Consider the following 16,676-nt stretch of genomic DNA (forward strand, 5'->3'; position numbering starts at 1 on the left):
CTCTTAGGCTGTGAACCACTGGCTTCCCCTCTCTGAGGCTATAGAGGCTATAGAAGCCGTGCTGTCCTGCCTGCCCATTCATGCTTCCAGGTCCAGGTTCTGTGTTAGTAGGATCTAGCCTTTCTGTGGCTTCTTGGCCTTGCCCCATGTGGAGATGCTTGTCCGTCTACCTTCCTACTCCTCCTCTCCTTGCTTGTCAGCATTATCCTTTGGAGCAGCATTGCCTACATCCTCAATCGAGCCCCCATCTTTTAGATGGGATCTGTGTCCCAGACCTCAGTCTCTGACTGGTTTTGCTGCAGGATTCCCTCCTCTTCTGGATCTCCCCCAGTTTTCCATCCAACCCTTGCCTTCTGCTGTTAAGACTTGCAGTTCAGCTTCCACATTTTGGCCTGTTTACGACCTAGCGCAGGTGGTGGCCCGCTACATGCTGTTGGACTGCAACACCCATCATCCCTGACATTTGGCCATGCTGGCTGGGCTGATGGAAGTTGAAACGAAGAAATATCTAGAGGATTACAGGTTCCCCACTCCTGAACTTAGTGGCTGCACGTGCATGTGGTTCCCTGTCCCCCGAAGGACACCCGATTGGACAGTTATAATGCAAATATTCCGCTCTCACCGTGGTGCCCTCCTCATCGCACTCTTTGCTTTTCTCCCCAGGATGTTGCGCTTCCGCCTTCTCCCTGCCGCAGCAGGTTTAGCTGCCATTTCTAGACGTCACTATGGAACAGCGCATTCCCTCCATGGCCGGCGTAGGCTCATGATGGTGGCTTTTGTAGGGACAACAGCTGTAACGGCAAGCGCTGGACTTCTTTGGAAAAGGTAAGTGCTTTGAACTGCCATTGCAGCTCTCTTTGACTTTCAAAACTAAACTTCAGGCTGTTGCTTTGATAACAAATTACTGTTTGTAGTGGCCATTAAGCTGATTTTGAACAAATCTTGTCCCATGTGCAGAACAGCACTGATAATACGGGCTACATACCTGAAGTGCAAATCTTTCAACCACTTCTTTATGTCCAGTGTATTTTCGTCAATGAGTTGGGCAAGCCAAAGGAAGCTCTCGTCAAATATGCTTGAATGGTTTTAAGGGCATTTTCTTATCCTGTTGTATAGTATTCTGAAACCACTTGAAGCAGCATGTTGGCTCTGACCTGCATAGTGACTAAGTACAGTTGCTGGTTTTTCTTGGAAATAGCTCCTTCTGCAACTTGACTGGGAAACAATTTGCTTATTGTTAATGCCACAGAGACATCTTCAAACCAAATATGCTTCCCTGCCTGCAGAGATGCTACCTAGTCCCAGTTTCTAACTTAGAGAAAAGTTGTGGAGAAAATGATGTTTCTGGCAGTGGTAGGGGAAGATGTGGCCCTTTATTTGAGGTTTGGAAAGGACTAAGGTGCTTTTTCACTGCCCCTCACTTTCTCTTTGCTGTAATCCACTTGGAATTTATCATATTTATCATATTTAAACACACCTCTTACCCTGGTCAAAAAAGCCAGTTTCATTTCATTCTTTTGGAAGACTCTGGGTTCAATCCTAAGCACGTACAGTGGTACCTCTGGTTAAGAACTTAATTCGTTCTGGAGGTCCGTTCTTAACCTGAAACTGTTCTTAACCTGAGGTACCACTTTAGCTAATGGGGCCTCCCGCTGCCACTTTGCCACCGCTGCACAATTTCTGTTCTCATCCTGAAGCAAAGTTCTTAACCCAAGGTACTATTTCTGGGTTAGTGGAGTTTGTAACCTGAAGCGTCTGTAACCCGAGGTACTACTGTATACACAGAAGCAAGCCTTGCTCGGTTCACTGGGATTTCCTAACTATGCTTAGGATTGCAGCCTCAGGGACCTTGGATTTTGACTCTAAGGGAAGGGAATTCCACAGTTGAGCAGCCTATACGAAATCTCTTGTGGTCCTGATTCATGTTAACATTAAGAGGACCTTCCTTGTCTATGTTAGGGGTCATGATAGGACAGAGGCAGATCTAATAGAAATGGGAATAAAGAAAAGGAATTCTCAAGCACTTGTTTAAACACCTGAAGGTAAAGTCAGAAGCCTCTCAAGGTTATGTAAACTTCCGGAGGGGGATCCTTCTAATTGGGAACAGTAACTAATTCAAAGTGAGGCTTTGTATAAATATTCTATCAGGGAAGTTCACCCGCTGCAGAGGCAATATAACGCAGTGCTTGTTTTCTTTCAATTAAGCAAATATGCTTTCATTGGTATATGAATCCTTGCTGTGCTGCAAAACTGCAACCTCCTCAGGGGTGGGAGGATAGTAGTTTTGCTTCTTTCCCCCCAAAAACATCCCTTGCGTTGCACAGACTGTGATGATATGTGACACTAAGGAGTGTGTGGCTTCCAATATTCCAGTTAACCTTGAGTAGTCTATTTCTAGAGCTGTGGCACTTAATCAAGAGTTCAATGAGAAGGCCCATTATAGTAATCCTTGTCCACTGCAGGGGGGCCCTCCGTTTGTGCCTGAAGATGTATTGGCTCTGTGGGCTTTTCTACAGCAACACTAATGGCTTCTTGGGGAAAACACTTCTTTTAACTACCTTGGTGTGGTGTGTATTTCTTCCTTCCTCTTGGTTTCCCAGGGATTAGTATTGCTTGTGAATCTGGATCAGAAAGTGTGTTCACAATAGAAATTAACTTCAGCTGCATGGGCATCCTCACGCATCAACATTTGTGCTCTCTAACTAATCCCGAGGATAAAGCACAGTATAGGTGCCTGACTTTGTGATTTCAAAACTTGTTGCCAAACACCCTTTTGCAAATTAACTGTGCCATGGATCTGCTGTAAAGATACATGGATTCAGCTTTTAAAATCTGCATGAGCTGACTGCATGGCAGCTCAAGAAATACCGTATTTTTCGCTCTATAACACGCACCCGACCATAACACGCACGTAGTTTTTAGAGGAGGAAAATCCGTAGGCATGCCACCCGTAGGCATTCCCTCCATAACACGCACAGACATTTCCCCTTACTTTTTAGTAGGAAAAAAGTGAGTGTTATGGTGCAAAAAATACGGTACTACATCTAGTCCTTTCCCCCAAATCCTCAACATGCTACCCAATCATTCTCAATAGTCTTTACTGCTACCTTAGAAGGTAGGCCACTATTATGAACTCTGTGTTCTTATGGTGGGGCACGCAGGCTGAGGCTTAGACTGCAGTGGTCTTCCGTAAGCACATGGCACAAGTGAGACTTGAGCCAGGGACTTTCTCCAAGGTGGAACACATTCTCTTTGCTACTGTATGCTGGTTGTAGTGTTACTGTTGCAGTTCACCTTAGGTCAGGCCGTGATCTTCCAGCTGGAAGACCAACGGCAGTGTTGGATTCTGGTCCTGTGCTGGAACCCATTGGAGAAAGCAGGAAGGGTGCTGGACCACGGACAGCTCCGAGTGAGCAGCTGGCTGCAACAAAGCTTGAGACCGGGCTGAGGCCTTTTATACCTCTGTCTCCAGCCTGCTTCCCGTTGAGAGAACTTCAGAGCCTCAAGGGCCAGCCCTCTGGCCCTGAAGATGGGCACTCCTGCTTTTTTCCACAGCTTCCAGTGCTGCCAGAGTGGTGGTACGTTTTGGGAGTTATCTGGTCCTTCTGTGAGAATCCAGGTTCTGGCCCTATGAGCCCAGGTGGTCTGGTAGGTTCCTATCCAACTGCCTCAGGTGCAATGGTCCCGCTATCTTCCACAGTCAGCTCTTTGCTCTGACCCAGCTCCCCACCTGGGGCCTCTGCAGCCCCTGACTCTGTCTCCAGATCACACAGAGCAGTGGTGGGGAACTTCAGGCCTGGGGGTCAAATGCCTCTCTGTCTATCTTCCTAGAACTCTTCCTAGGCTGCATCCTTCATTGGCCCTGCTTCACACAGTGAATGCTTTCTCCTGGGTGGACTGTGTCCTTGGAGTCAGATAATGCCTTTTTTTGTCTGGTTGGAAGGTGGAAAGCTCTGTGTGTGTGTGTGTGTGCGTGCGCACACACACATTAAAACAAGCCTACTATACAAAGGTAAAACTTACATTTGTTGCCCCATTTTTGCTTTTAGCCTCACCCACTCCTGGCATGTGGCCCTTGGAAGGTTGCCCAGAAAGAAATGTAGCCCTGCGGCTGAAAAACATTCCTCTCCCCTGGCATAGAAAGATTGGGCATGGTTTTCTATGCAGTGCTTGAGTCAAAAGTCTTTTCTGCACCAGGCTAAACAATAATGTTTTCCCAGTTGTAGTTTAACAAGGTTTTCTAGGAGGGGAAGCTGTGGGACAGGAGCTTGGCAAGGCTAAAGTTAAGATGTGATGCTTTTAGAAGTTCTTCCCAGACAGCTTTCTGCCTAGGCAATTGTCATATCTGTGGTAAAGGTGCCTAGTCATTACTAGCTGCAAATACAGAGTCTGTTGATGGGCAATAGAAGTTGCTGACAAAATGACACTTGCAGTTCTTAACCCATCTAGGGAAAACATTTCTAGCATTCTGGTTGGCTGAAATGCGAGTTGTCTTTCACGAATGGAAATACATCTGTAGAGGTTACATGATGCAGTTTCAGAGCGGACTCCCCCCACCCACCCTTAAGGTTTCATAATGGCAATAGAGGTAACCTAGGAACATGGATATTGAGAGATCTACTTTTATAAGAATGAAAGCCGGTTATTATCTCTGCTATATGAGGCTGAGGTGAGAGCAATTAAACTTTACAGTGGAGGGCAATTTTTTCTATAAATGGAAATTAAGGCTCTTGAACATTGACAGGCATACTAATCTTGCATCTAGCTTGTTCATTGCTAGAAGGCATTTATCCTTGCCTCAGTTCCATGTCTACAGCTGCAGTTTTTCTTCAATTCCCATCTCCAATACTACTGGGCTGGAAGAAGACTTCATTAAGTGTTAGGGCTTCTTGAGATTTTCAAGCAGTGACTAAGGAAGGCTTGTTCTCTGTTCTCTCTGGGCTAGATTTTCTGTAACACACTCATTCACTCCTCCAAGCCTTGTTTTGAATATTAATGCATATGTTGCATGCCCGGTAGGCATCTGCCTGACAGTTGTGTTCTTCTTAGTGAACAGCATGGGGGAGGCATAGGGAGGCATTTGGTGGACATATAGTTGGATGTTGTAGTTGATCGTTACTGCTCAGAATATGTCCACCATACACTTTATTAGCAGCCTTTTAAAGCCATTTTCAGTAGCCCACAAACATTTCTGACTTTCCCAGCCATGTGTACACTTGGGGTGTGTAGATGACCTGAGAGCACCCTGGAAGTGAGTCCTGCTCATCACAAGTGACCCAGGCCAGTGGCTATTTGCAAGCCTGGGTCACAGGCACTTATCTTCCCTTCAAAAGCTGATGTGTGTGAGCTGGTCCCTCGTATGGTTATTTTCCAGATACAGTTGATGGTTGTCTCTAGTTTACTAATATTATTCTGCGCCTGCAGAATCCTGTCCAATTTACTTGCCCTGAGCTAGTAATGTGGAGCTTCCTCAGAGTTGCTGCAAGTGTAAACTTTGAGTAAATATTCTTTCTCTTTCCCCAAATTAAATAGAAAGCTGATAAGACTAAATAATCTGTATAGGTGGTTCAAGTGTTGGTGTATAGGTTCTTCCTGGAGCTCTGGGTTCAAAGAGGATTGGAGGACATCCTAAAGTCTAAAGTCCTAAAGTCATGTTAGTAACTTAGCTTCCCTTATTTCTGTTGAATAGCTGAGGGCAAGAGACTTACTCATACATTGCCACAGGAAAATAAAAAGTCCTCTCACCGTGTGGCACAATTGCATCCGACTCAACAGATAGGAATTGCTTGTCAGGCAGAGGGATTTTATTAGGCACATTTGAATATTTATGGCTGTGCATGCTTTAATGACTCATTCGGATATCAGTAGCATAATTGGTGTTTTATTATTAGAATGAAGTATGCTTTGAGGTGTAGTAATTGTGCCACGCCAGTTTCTTCACCTGAAGCAAGGAAACTGCTGCAAGTAATTCTAAGATGAAAATGTCCATGCCCCATGTATTAGTGGCAAATGAATTTTCTTTGAACTACAAACTCAGGAACTTAAACATCATTTTTAATTCTGTCGGTTGGTTTTTCTAGAGCAGCATGGGCACCCTCTGGTGGATAACATGGGAAACAACTTCTAAACTGGTGGCTGTTGGTAAATCCTGTTTAGGGAACCACAATCATGCTAAGAAACTCAGTGGTACTAAATGCTGATCCCTCCAGAAGGCTTAATGCTACATAATGCATCAAACCTGGAGATTTGCTCATGAAATCAATTAATCCCTATTTTCCTCTTTGACCTCCTTCCTTACCTGTATCTTCCAAACCAGAGGAGTTTTCCTCTTGCCTCAATTCAGCCTGCTGCTTTTGCTGTTGTGAATTGTGAGGATAAAATCAAGCTTGTTGCACTCTGACCTGTCGGAAAATATGCTTATGATCTTGGCTTGCTAAAGACATTCCACTATGAATCGGCTGGCACTGTGTCCCTTTGAAGCCTGTGTGGCAAATACGTCTTCTGCCTATTAAAAGTAAACAGTATGCTGCTGCCAGTTGCCAAGGGAAGCTGGAAGCAGAGTGATTGAAAGGCTCGTAAACAAAAACTCCAGATTGATCAAAGCATAACAAATATGCGAGAGCTGCAATCAAACAGTTGCACACCCCTACGATGCATTGATTTCAGTAAATCTTGAGTATTTGCAACTCATTTTAGCATTGGCATCCAATCGTTGTGCATTCTGCAGATGGCTGGCATCTATCTCAGCTGCGTTGCCTCCGAACATCTGCATGCAGCCTCCAGGAAACTGGCTAATTTGTTTCTTTGGTGGCTTTATTAGATTTTTATTACGCAACTGGGGAGTTGAATTTATAGGCTTTTTCAAAGTAAGGATCCCTATATTGCTCTTATCTGTACAGTTCTTAAAATTATAACGTCTGCTTGCAACACATGCGCAAGCATAGCATGATTTACATCTGGTCCACTAGCGGGCATCAGTAGCATCTGTTTTTCCAAAACAATTGGCTATCTACCGCTGCCTGCATTTAATTGTGTTGTGTATCTGGCCATGTGAGGTTAATTGTATTTGTCCAGAATAATCCAGGAAATAACCTATAACTATATCATGAGTAACTGCACGGCTTTTGCAGACACTTTCCTTGCCTGGCTGTGTGTGAGGATAATGTACAGCGAGGCCAGTGATAATCTTGTAGTGAAAAGTTATCAATGACATTGGTTTGGTGTGGGTGCAATGCACCTGCTCTTTGAACTGTGTAGCTAGGAGAACAGGGTATGATGAGATTCTCCCCCTCTTCTCCTCTAATGCACGGCTTCTCCCCTCCTTTTTTGTTTTTGGTTTTAAGGGGGCACCTGCACTAACCAAAATGTGAAAACCTCCTTCAAACTGTGGTTACCTATGAGTAGAATTAACATCAGTACATATATACTATGATTTAGTGTCAAAAGGGAGACAGGAAGAAAAATCCTAGGTTGAGGGGAGTAAAAGAAGAAGATAATCTATCTGTTGGAGGAAAGAAAGGAACTCTCTCCTGGTTCTGGTTAAGAGATGGTGACTGTTACATCTGACTGGGTCTTGGTCTGAATGATTTTCATAGTAGAGCAGAAGGTTTAGTAAATATTCTCTCTGTTTGGAAAATCTGACTCTTCTCCACCTCCATTCCTCCTCCTCCTCCTCCTAGAAAATACCACTGTCCTTCCTCTTTAACTGAGGCATTTTCCATCTCAGTTTCTGCTACAAAGAGCCCATCAGTTTATGCCAGATTTATGGCAGATGGGTTTTCCTCCCCACAATATTTCTTGCATTTTTTTCCTGTTTGGGAGGCAGGGAAAGGTTCCTTCACCATCATATTTTAAAGTCTTATGATTTGCATAGTGTAGATGTTTAAATCCAGTCCTTCTGTGTTGGTATATGTCACAATTTGAGTGAGTGTGAGGGCTGAGCAAAGCAGTTCCTACAATTCTCTACCATTTACTATTGCTGGGAGAAGCTGCTGATTTGAATAACATGATATTAGATAATGCTTTGCTTACCATTCATTGCAGGACTGTTCCTCTTTCTGTCTTTGTCAAAGCAAATATGTTGTTATGCTGGCCCAATGGTTGCCATTGCCATTGGTTTGATTTGAATTAATTTTATAATGAATGATTTTAGAGTGTTGTGTTGTGTTGTACTGTTGTACTGTTTTATTGTTGTTAGCCGCCCTGAGCCCGGCTTCGGCTGGGGAGGGCGGGATATAAATAAAGTTCATTATTATTATTATTATTATTATTATTATTATTATTATTATTATTATTATTATACTTGGGTAGTTTACATACTTCAGTTCTCCAGGATTTGTGAAAATTTGCTCCCCCAAATTTTCACTTTTATAGAGTTCTTACAGGATGGCAGTTTTGTGTGCATGTTGAAATGCTTGGCTAATATTTATATAAATTTTGCATGGCATTCTGTGAAGTTGTTGCATGATTACTTGAGACCCTGGGTCTGTCTAGTGGTCCAAACTGAGTATTGTCTGGCAGCAGCTCTCCCAGATTTCATACAGGATTTTCACCCAGTCATACCTGGAGTTGCTGGTTATTGACCCAGAAGGCTGTATCAAAAGCAGATGCTCTGTTACTGAAATTTAGCCCTTCCTTGTGGATGGAGTACTGTATATTCCAACCGGTAGAAGTTTTATAAGGTATCAGTGGAAGTCTTACCCTGCCTTGCTACCAGGGATCCTTTTCATTGGCAATGCCATGGATTGAACCTGAAATCTTCTGCCTGCACATAATTGCTCTACTACTGATCTGTTGTCCCTCTTAGGACCAGGTGATGAACTCTGCTATTCTTTCTCCTTCACCCCACAAGCTCAGATCTTTTTATTATTATTAGATATTGTTCTGTGTTTCAGAATCTCCATCTTAGCTAGGACTTACTCTCTTTTATATACAGAAAGTGGACTGATGAGGAACCACTGCTCCATAGGTGAAATGCAGCTTTCCAAGCCTTCCTGTTTAGCCCTTTATATATATATTTTTCTTCACCCTCCTCACATGCTTTTGCCTGCCTGACATGTGTCTTACTTTCCTGGATAGAAGAGGGTGTGCCTGGTGTGTGTGGCCTCCAGCTTTGGTGCGACTGGAATGTAGCTAAGCATACAAAGGTAGGAGTCCCGGCAGTTGTTTTGCTCATCCTGGCCCTGCCCATCACTGACACACAGCTCCTGGAAAGTTGCCCACAAGAGAGTGAAGACCTCGGGCTGGAAAAAGTTCCCCACACCTTCATTATAGTAATCGCACTGTTACATTGCATTAATCCCACTATTGTAGAGTTGGGCAAAATATGGCCCTAGGCACATATGCAACCCTCTGCCTAATTTCAACAGGGATCAGTTCAGACTGAGCCACCTCTCCTGCAACTGGGTGAGAAGGAAGAGAGAAGGAGGGAAGGAGGGAGAGAAGGAAGTGATAGATAGAAACATGGGGCTCCCAACAGATTACCCTTAGGGGAATGTGGCCCATTACAGAAAAATGTGTGTGTCTTTCCCAACACACTGTTGGGTACTCTTGTGACCTAGGCTCTCCCCTTGAAAACCCGAATGTACTTTGAGAGAGGCAAGGAGGAAATCCCTAGGCTGCCTGTGGCTTTCAGTCAAACAGACTTGGGCAAATTTGTTTACGGTCTTGCTCTGACATCACTAATTATTGTGTAGGTGTGTGAGCAAGGCTCTTCAGTGCAACTGCAGAGGCATTTAAGGCAGTGGCATAATTGCATAATTTAACATGCCGTGTTAAAAGCAAGGTTGTTTTTGTGCATCCAGGTGGTGACTAATGAGCTGTGTGGCACTGTTGTACATTTGCAAGTAGGAGATGAATCTAGATTGGGAAGAAACAGAAAATCCTGCTATAGTACTTGAAAGTCAACTGGGGTTCTGCTGTTTCTGCCTTACTTTAGGAAGTGTGTTCCTATAGGCAAGGCACACTCTTCCTCTTCTTGTTTACTGTCCTAAGTTCTAACTCCTTTACTTTGAAATCCTGCAGATTGATTCACTGGTCAGAGCTGTCACATATATATAACTGGTTCACTGTGAATTTGGTGTTACTTGTGTGGACCTTGGGCGCATGTGGTCCCATTCCTCCTGTGCTCTTATTCTTTTATTTTTGTTTGTTTGTGCTACATCTTAGTGAGCAAACAATGGCTTGCACTTGCCTTCCGAGCCAGACTTGGAAACCATGATTTGAATGTGGTTTCCTATTCTGTTTTGGGTGGACAAGAGCAAACCAGATTTTGCCAGATGTAGTGTCACCTTTTGGCTTGAGCAGGATAGGTGCAGCATTTAGGGAACAACAGAGCATACAAGCCAAAGGCTTGCTCAGGTAAGAGTAAACCTTAGTTTGCCATGTATGTGTACCAACCCAGTTATACAGGCAGGTGGGTAAAACAGGTTTTCAGGTTCAGAACATGTTTTAATCCTGTATGATAAGTTTTGATTCTGGGCAACATAGGTTAAAGTTGCTTAGAAGGACAGGACTTAACCAGCTAACCTGTTCTGTCACCACAAGGATTTCCACTTGCACAACAGAACTTTTCTTTTCCTCCTCTCACTGTGCGGGCCTGAGTTCTTCCTAAAACTGCTCTGGAGGGTTGTTGGAACCCTAGAACATGTTTAGGGGGTGCAGAGGGGAGGAGGGGGGGAGTTTTCTTGTACAAGCATAAGTCCTTGTGCTGATGGAGCAAGAATACTGCCCCAATTTCCACTTGTTTGCTTTGCACATGGAAAAGAGTCCTTATAATAGAATTCTGTATCACCTCCAGATCTCATAGGAAGGTACGCTGTGATATCCCTTGGATGGAAAAATTTGCACAGCAAGTTTTTGGTACCTCACAGAAGAAATTAGGGACTGAAACTCATAATTTAAAGTGTTTAGTTGCTGTATAAGAACTTAAATCCACAAACTAAAAACAACATAAAAATATTAATGGAGAATAGGTGGTTCTCATCTTCACCCTCAAAGTACAGGTTTTAAAGTTACTAGGTGGCACACCAGTTTGCAATTCTAATTCCACAATTGCTAATGAAATCTGTTCTATATAATTCTGTAATGCTATGTTAGTTATCATGGTCCAAACGTGTACCTCATAAAAAGTCAATACCAATGGTAGCTGATGAGCTTTGAAAAATGTATGTTTGCAAACGGGGGACAGCAGAGCAGAGGTAACAGCATAATGACTGTTTTCTGGGGATAATATTGTGGTTCAAAGTGAGTAAAGGATGATTTTATTGCTCAAATTAACTAGCTAAGCTCTTAACTTCCTGGTATATGTACTTTAGACCCATCATCAGCTAGCTCTGTATTAGCATGTCTTCGTCAGCAGGAAACAGTTTAAAAATGCCTAATGAGCAGAAGTTTTATATGGTACAGTTTTATATGTTTTATATGGTACAGTTTTATATGGTACAGTGTACAGTTATATGATACAGATACTAATCTTTTGGGAAATGCCTTAGTCTGAGCATATATCTCTGAAAATCCAGCATACTTGGCAAAGTGGCCTTGCCATCCCCATTTCATATAAATTATGTTTCAGTCATCTTCTATGTACACAGGCAGGAATTCAATTACTTCATCCCTATCCCCTACATAGTTGTCTCTACTAGGAGTAGATTAGAAATATATTCCAGTTCCCACCTCAAGTGAATGGGCAATCCCAGTGAGGAGCAGGTGGGGGCTACTCAGAGATGTCCTCCGAATCTCTTGACACCAGTGAGTGGGCCTGGACAAAGGACTGGTGGTGGAAAGATGAATGCTAAGGAATGCCTGTGGTCTCTATTTGGAAAGTGCTCTTGGGAAGAGAGTTTCAGAATTCAAGGGTCTTATTTAATACTGTAGACTTTTGTATTCAGGGAAACTCTGTGGTCTCTTGGAAGCATCAGTAAGGAGATCAATTCATTCCTGTTTCTTATTGATTTCTTTTCGGGGCCAAATCCTCGCAAAGCAACATACTGAGAGAAGTAGAATAGTAGAACCTCAGGCAGAGTATGAAGCAATGAGTGGATATGGACCAAATTAGATCCCCAAAATGATTCTAGTAATGGTTTGAACTTCCCTTTTAGTTATTGTGGGGCAAGAGAAAGATCAAATAGGAGCCCCACAGTGTCCCAAATGAACTAGGTGAGATTGTATGTGCATAGAAATTCTGATATGCCCTTGCATATATGGCATCTTGCAGGGTTTCTGTCGTACAAGAACATCAGAGATCTGCTAGATTAGAACAAAGGTTTGTGTAGTCCAGATTCTGTTTCCTGCAGTGACCAGCCAGATGCCTCTGGGAACCTCAAGAGCACAATAGCCCAGCAACTGTTCTTTCCCATCAAGCTGATATTCAGAGGTTCCTAGATTTGTACATCATCAGAGAAGTCAGTATGCAGAGGGCTTGCTGATGGCTGATCCAACTATTTTCAAAGGCAATAAATGATAGGAAAACAGATTGTGGTAGTGGGTTGCCCTCTTTTTCAATTTCCAGATTCAAAATACTGTTTTCTCATTCTCCTATTGGACTAGGAGCTAAACTAAAAACACATATCACTGGGTGGAAAAAGTTGTCCTACAGAGTAAACCTGGAGAGGAAATCATGGTGCACACTATATACTATTTGTATTTTAAAGCATTCCCCAGTGGTGGTAAATGTTCTCCAGAGGAGCTACACAGCCAGCTCTCATTTCTCAGAGCGAACTGTAGATTCTCACAATACTGTGACACTTTAGTGCTAAAACAGATATTGCCCAGTTGTGGATTTGACATGTGGAATATCTCCCAAGAATACATATTAGATTTTTTTCCTCCATGCCAGCCTGAGTACAGCATTCTGCAGAAGACAAAACACAATTGAATAGCAACTTGTCCTTTTTATGAGCCCAATTGAGAAGCAGTGAGTTTCCCTTGTGTTTTGCCTATTTGCAAGGCAATTGGGCCCCTTGTGCGGCTTTTTGAAACTGTCCTGGCAAGTGCAGCTCTGTTTGGATTTGAAGAATGAGCACTTTCCTCTTGGACACAGAGTTTTCATGTTTTAATGCACTAATGGGCTTTTATCACTTTGGTGCAAGGAAGAATTTACATCCTCTATCAGTCAGAAACTGCACCGTATTCCTATTTAAAACTCCTGGCACGGTTCCTATGAGCCTCCATGATCACTTCACCCTTTTCTGTAGATCTTTTTGAAAATTAAATTAAATTAAAGCCTCATTAAAAAAAGAGTACAGAGGCCTGGCTGGTGATTGAATGCTCATTGTTCTTGTCCCGTTTTATGGGGATACCTATTAATGAACTTACCTTGGGGCTGATAGGAAGATGTGGTTAAGAGAGTTGGTTGCGAACCAGATAGGCCCCCATTTGCATCTCACCTCTGCCTGAGCCTGAGTGAAATTGTCCTTAGATAAGCAAATATCTCTTGGCCTCCCACTTCAATACAGGGACAATAATTGCCATAATTTCTGATGCATAAGCTTTATGACCTGGTTGCAGTACTTTACCTTCCATTATTATTGTCACCAGTGGAAAAGACTGATAAAAATAGAGACTGTAGAAAGTACTATTATAGAGTCTCTCACTGTTTCTGCTGATGTGATAACGAGCCAAACACTGGAATACCCTGACCAAAACTGTTCAATAGCAAGTCTTCATGTCATTATTAACGATGCCCAGTAGTGAAGTTGGAGTCCAGAGCAAGTGCTCTGGGTCATGTTTGCTGAAGTGACAATATGGCTGCATAAATCATATTTTGTAGGTAGTCAATAATGTGAGATGTATTGCAAAGCAGATCGAAGATTGATTATTAGCTGCATAATGTTCCCAATGTTTTCAATTACAAGTTTGTTGGTTTTATAAGAGTATTAAAAATGTAGAGATAGCCACATATGTGGAATTACTCTTTTAACAAACTCATTCATATAAGCTTCCCTCCCCATCCCCGACACTCATATAATTGCCTAGATTCCTAAATAATTAATTTTCTTAAAATAAAGGTTGTCTCTTTTTGGTACTAACAGATGTGTGGACAAATTCATGCAGGCGATTGACTGCATTATGCTGCATATGTTTGCACGGAGGTCCTATTCAGTAGGTCTTCCTCCCAGGAAACTGGGTATGAGATTGCAGACTTAGGCTGCACATTCGGAACATGTTGGAATGCTCCTTCCAAGGAGATATGAATAGGATTTCACTGTAAATCTGGTTTTCCTATATCGCTTTGCCCAGCACCTTATGAGCCAATAACACTACTTCTCAGCAGAAGCTTCATAAATTTTTATGATTTACATTATTGTAGATGCTTTGCTGTTTTATCATTATAACCTAGGCGTATGTTAATTTGCATTCATAATGGTGACTTTGTTTAAAGGACGCTGGCAGCATTTCTTTGCGATTTAATACTTCCCTAGTGTTCTGCAGAGTGCTTTAATTTATTACTGCTTTCAAGTCTGTCACATACACTACGTGTCAGAGGTTGATCAGCAGCTAGCATGAAGAGAAATGGGTGTATGGGTTTTTCCTCTCCTGAAGCAGATGTCCTAGTTTCCCCCGGTCTTAAATCTGTTTAAAATTCATATATTTGCAATGAGGAAATATGTGTGAAGAGCTGGACTTGAGAGGCCATCACTCCTGGGAGACAGTCTTGTTCTTCATGGCTTCCTTGTGATTTCTCAGACTGAGAGCACATGATCCCTCTGTTGCATTTTAATGGAAACTGTGTGTGTGTGTGTGTGTGTGTGTGTGTGGATATGTGTACATCTATACCCTAAAAATCGGAGTTGATTCTAGGTCAGACTTGAAAATCTAGCAACTCGCAAATATTTGTGGAAATAGCACAGTATATTGAGGAATGTCTCTCCTATTTAAAATCCCTATGCCCATTTCTTACCTAGCCCTGTATTCTGCACCCATAAATGACTCTACCCATACAGTGGTGCCTCTGGATGTGAACGGGATCCGTTCCGGAGCCCCGTTCGCATCCTGAAGCGAACGCAACCCACGTCTGCACTTTCACGGGTTGCGATTCGCCACATCTGCGCATGCACATGACGTCATTTTGAGCGTCTACACATACTTCAGGGTCGCTGCGGAGCACAACCCAAAAACGCTCAACCCAAAGCTACTTTAACCCGAGGTATGACTGTATTCCCTTGCTATTGGTTGTCTATAAAGCTTCCTTCGAGAACACCAGTGTGGTACCAAAAGACTCGCTCTTCCCATGAAGGTTTGGCTTTAAGGCTTTAAGCCCCCTCTCCCCAAAACTAAACTTGAATTCACAAATTTTTCCTCCTTTATTTTTTCTTCTCCTCTTCTCCGCCCCATCCTACTTTCTGTTGGAATTTAGATTGCAAGCGCTTCTGGACAGGGATCTTCTTTCTTGCTCATCTTACTCTACAAAGTGCCATGTTTATTTAGTGTAATAAATGTCCTTGTTTGCTCCCCCAAAATATAGAAAGTTGGAGTTTCACAGGCATACTCTTCAGCATAGACATCCATAGGATTGTGCTGCGAAATAACTGTGAGCGCTTAACTTTCCTCCTCCTGATGGTATCAGGAATTGCGTTTGCAAAGCAGAGACTCCCTGTGCCATGCATCTGGGTTCCAGTCTCATAGCTTATGGCCAGGGAGCTTCAGTTACCATTATGATCAATCCTTTGCACTACAAGTTCTGCGGCTTCATAAAGGAAAGGAATGCAGCCCAGTTCATCACTTGTTGGGGATCAAAAATAAATCAACAGAGCGGAGGCTGAGCAGGTTGTTTGTTGTGAACGCTGCAGTTCTGAAGGCAAAACCAATTTTTATGATCCTTCCTTTATTGCTTCAACTGCTTGTTTATTTTGGGGTAGAGAAGTTAAAAGAATTTTCGGGCTTGTGTGAGAAGCATTTTCTGATCAATATTTTTCTGGGGAGAAAGCACTAGTGCCCTCTCCCTTTCATCATATAGTAGAGCAGATGAGCAAGTGTGAAATTCACTTAACAATGTGGACTCTGTCAATATTCTGGAAAAAACAGAATAAAGTAATTTTAGTACAGTTTAGTTACTTGGGTTCGGTGGAGTCGAGAAAGAGAGACACTGCGCTGCATTTCCCTTTAAAAGATGATTTTTGAAAAATCTTGACTTGTACAATATACAGCATTCATCTATTTATTGTACGATATACACTGTCTGCTTTTCCCCTAGCAAAGGGTATGGTATTTGGAAACTCCAAGAAAAGGAGGCTAGAGAAAAAAGTTTATTACATCTAGCAACCTAATTCCATCATTCCCATGGAAGTCACAGTCCGGAAAATGCCCATTGTGTAGGCAGTTATAAAATATTGTTTCAGTTGAATGAAAGAACTGCTCTGAAACTTATTCCACCACTTTTGAAGACATTCAGTGAGACTGTTGGATGCTGTTGAGATTATGCACCAGTATAATAGTTCCCATTCACTGGGGTCAGTAGAATTGTGTTTTTTCAATCATCGTGCCAGGGAATTTTAAACTTATAGTGAGGTTTATTTATTGCTTCTGACCTTGGAAGTTTTGTATCTGCCATTTAAGGTATACTTGGTGTGTGGATATTGGGTGTAAAATCTTGGCATTGGGTGCTGTTGTTTTGGGGGGAAATCATTAGGTTGCTCGTTAAGAAGTGACTTTCCAGTGATTTTATTCAGTCGCTACAT

General features: G+C 42.6%; 1 protein-coding gene across 1 annotated transcript in view; it reads left to right on the top strand.

The window, feature by feature from the left end:
* Positions 1-660: 660 nt before the first annotated feature.
* MICU1 (mitochondrial calcium uptake 1) overlaps positions 661-16,676 on the top strand; it is a 124,458-nt gene continuing 108,442 nt past the window's right edge. The window contains exon 1 of the mRNA XM_081189861.1: positions 661-825. Within this exon, the coding sequence (XP_081045987.1) occupies positions 665-825 (161 nt within the window). The 5' untranslated portion in view covers positions 661-664. The remainder of the gene's footprint in view (positions 826-16,676) is intronic.

The sequence above is a fragment of the Podarcis bocagei genome (assembly GCF_964188305.1).
Source record: "Podarcis bocagei genome assembly, chromosome: 4".
NCBI classification, from domain to species: domain Eukaryota; kingdom Metazoa; phylum Chordata; class Lepidosauria; order Squamata; family Lacertidae; genus Podarcis; species Podarcis bocagei.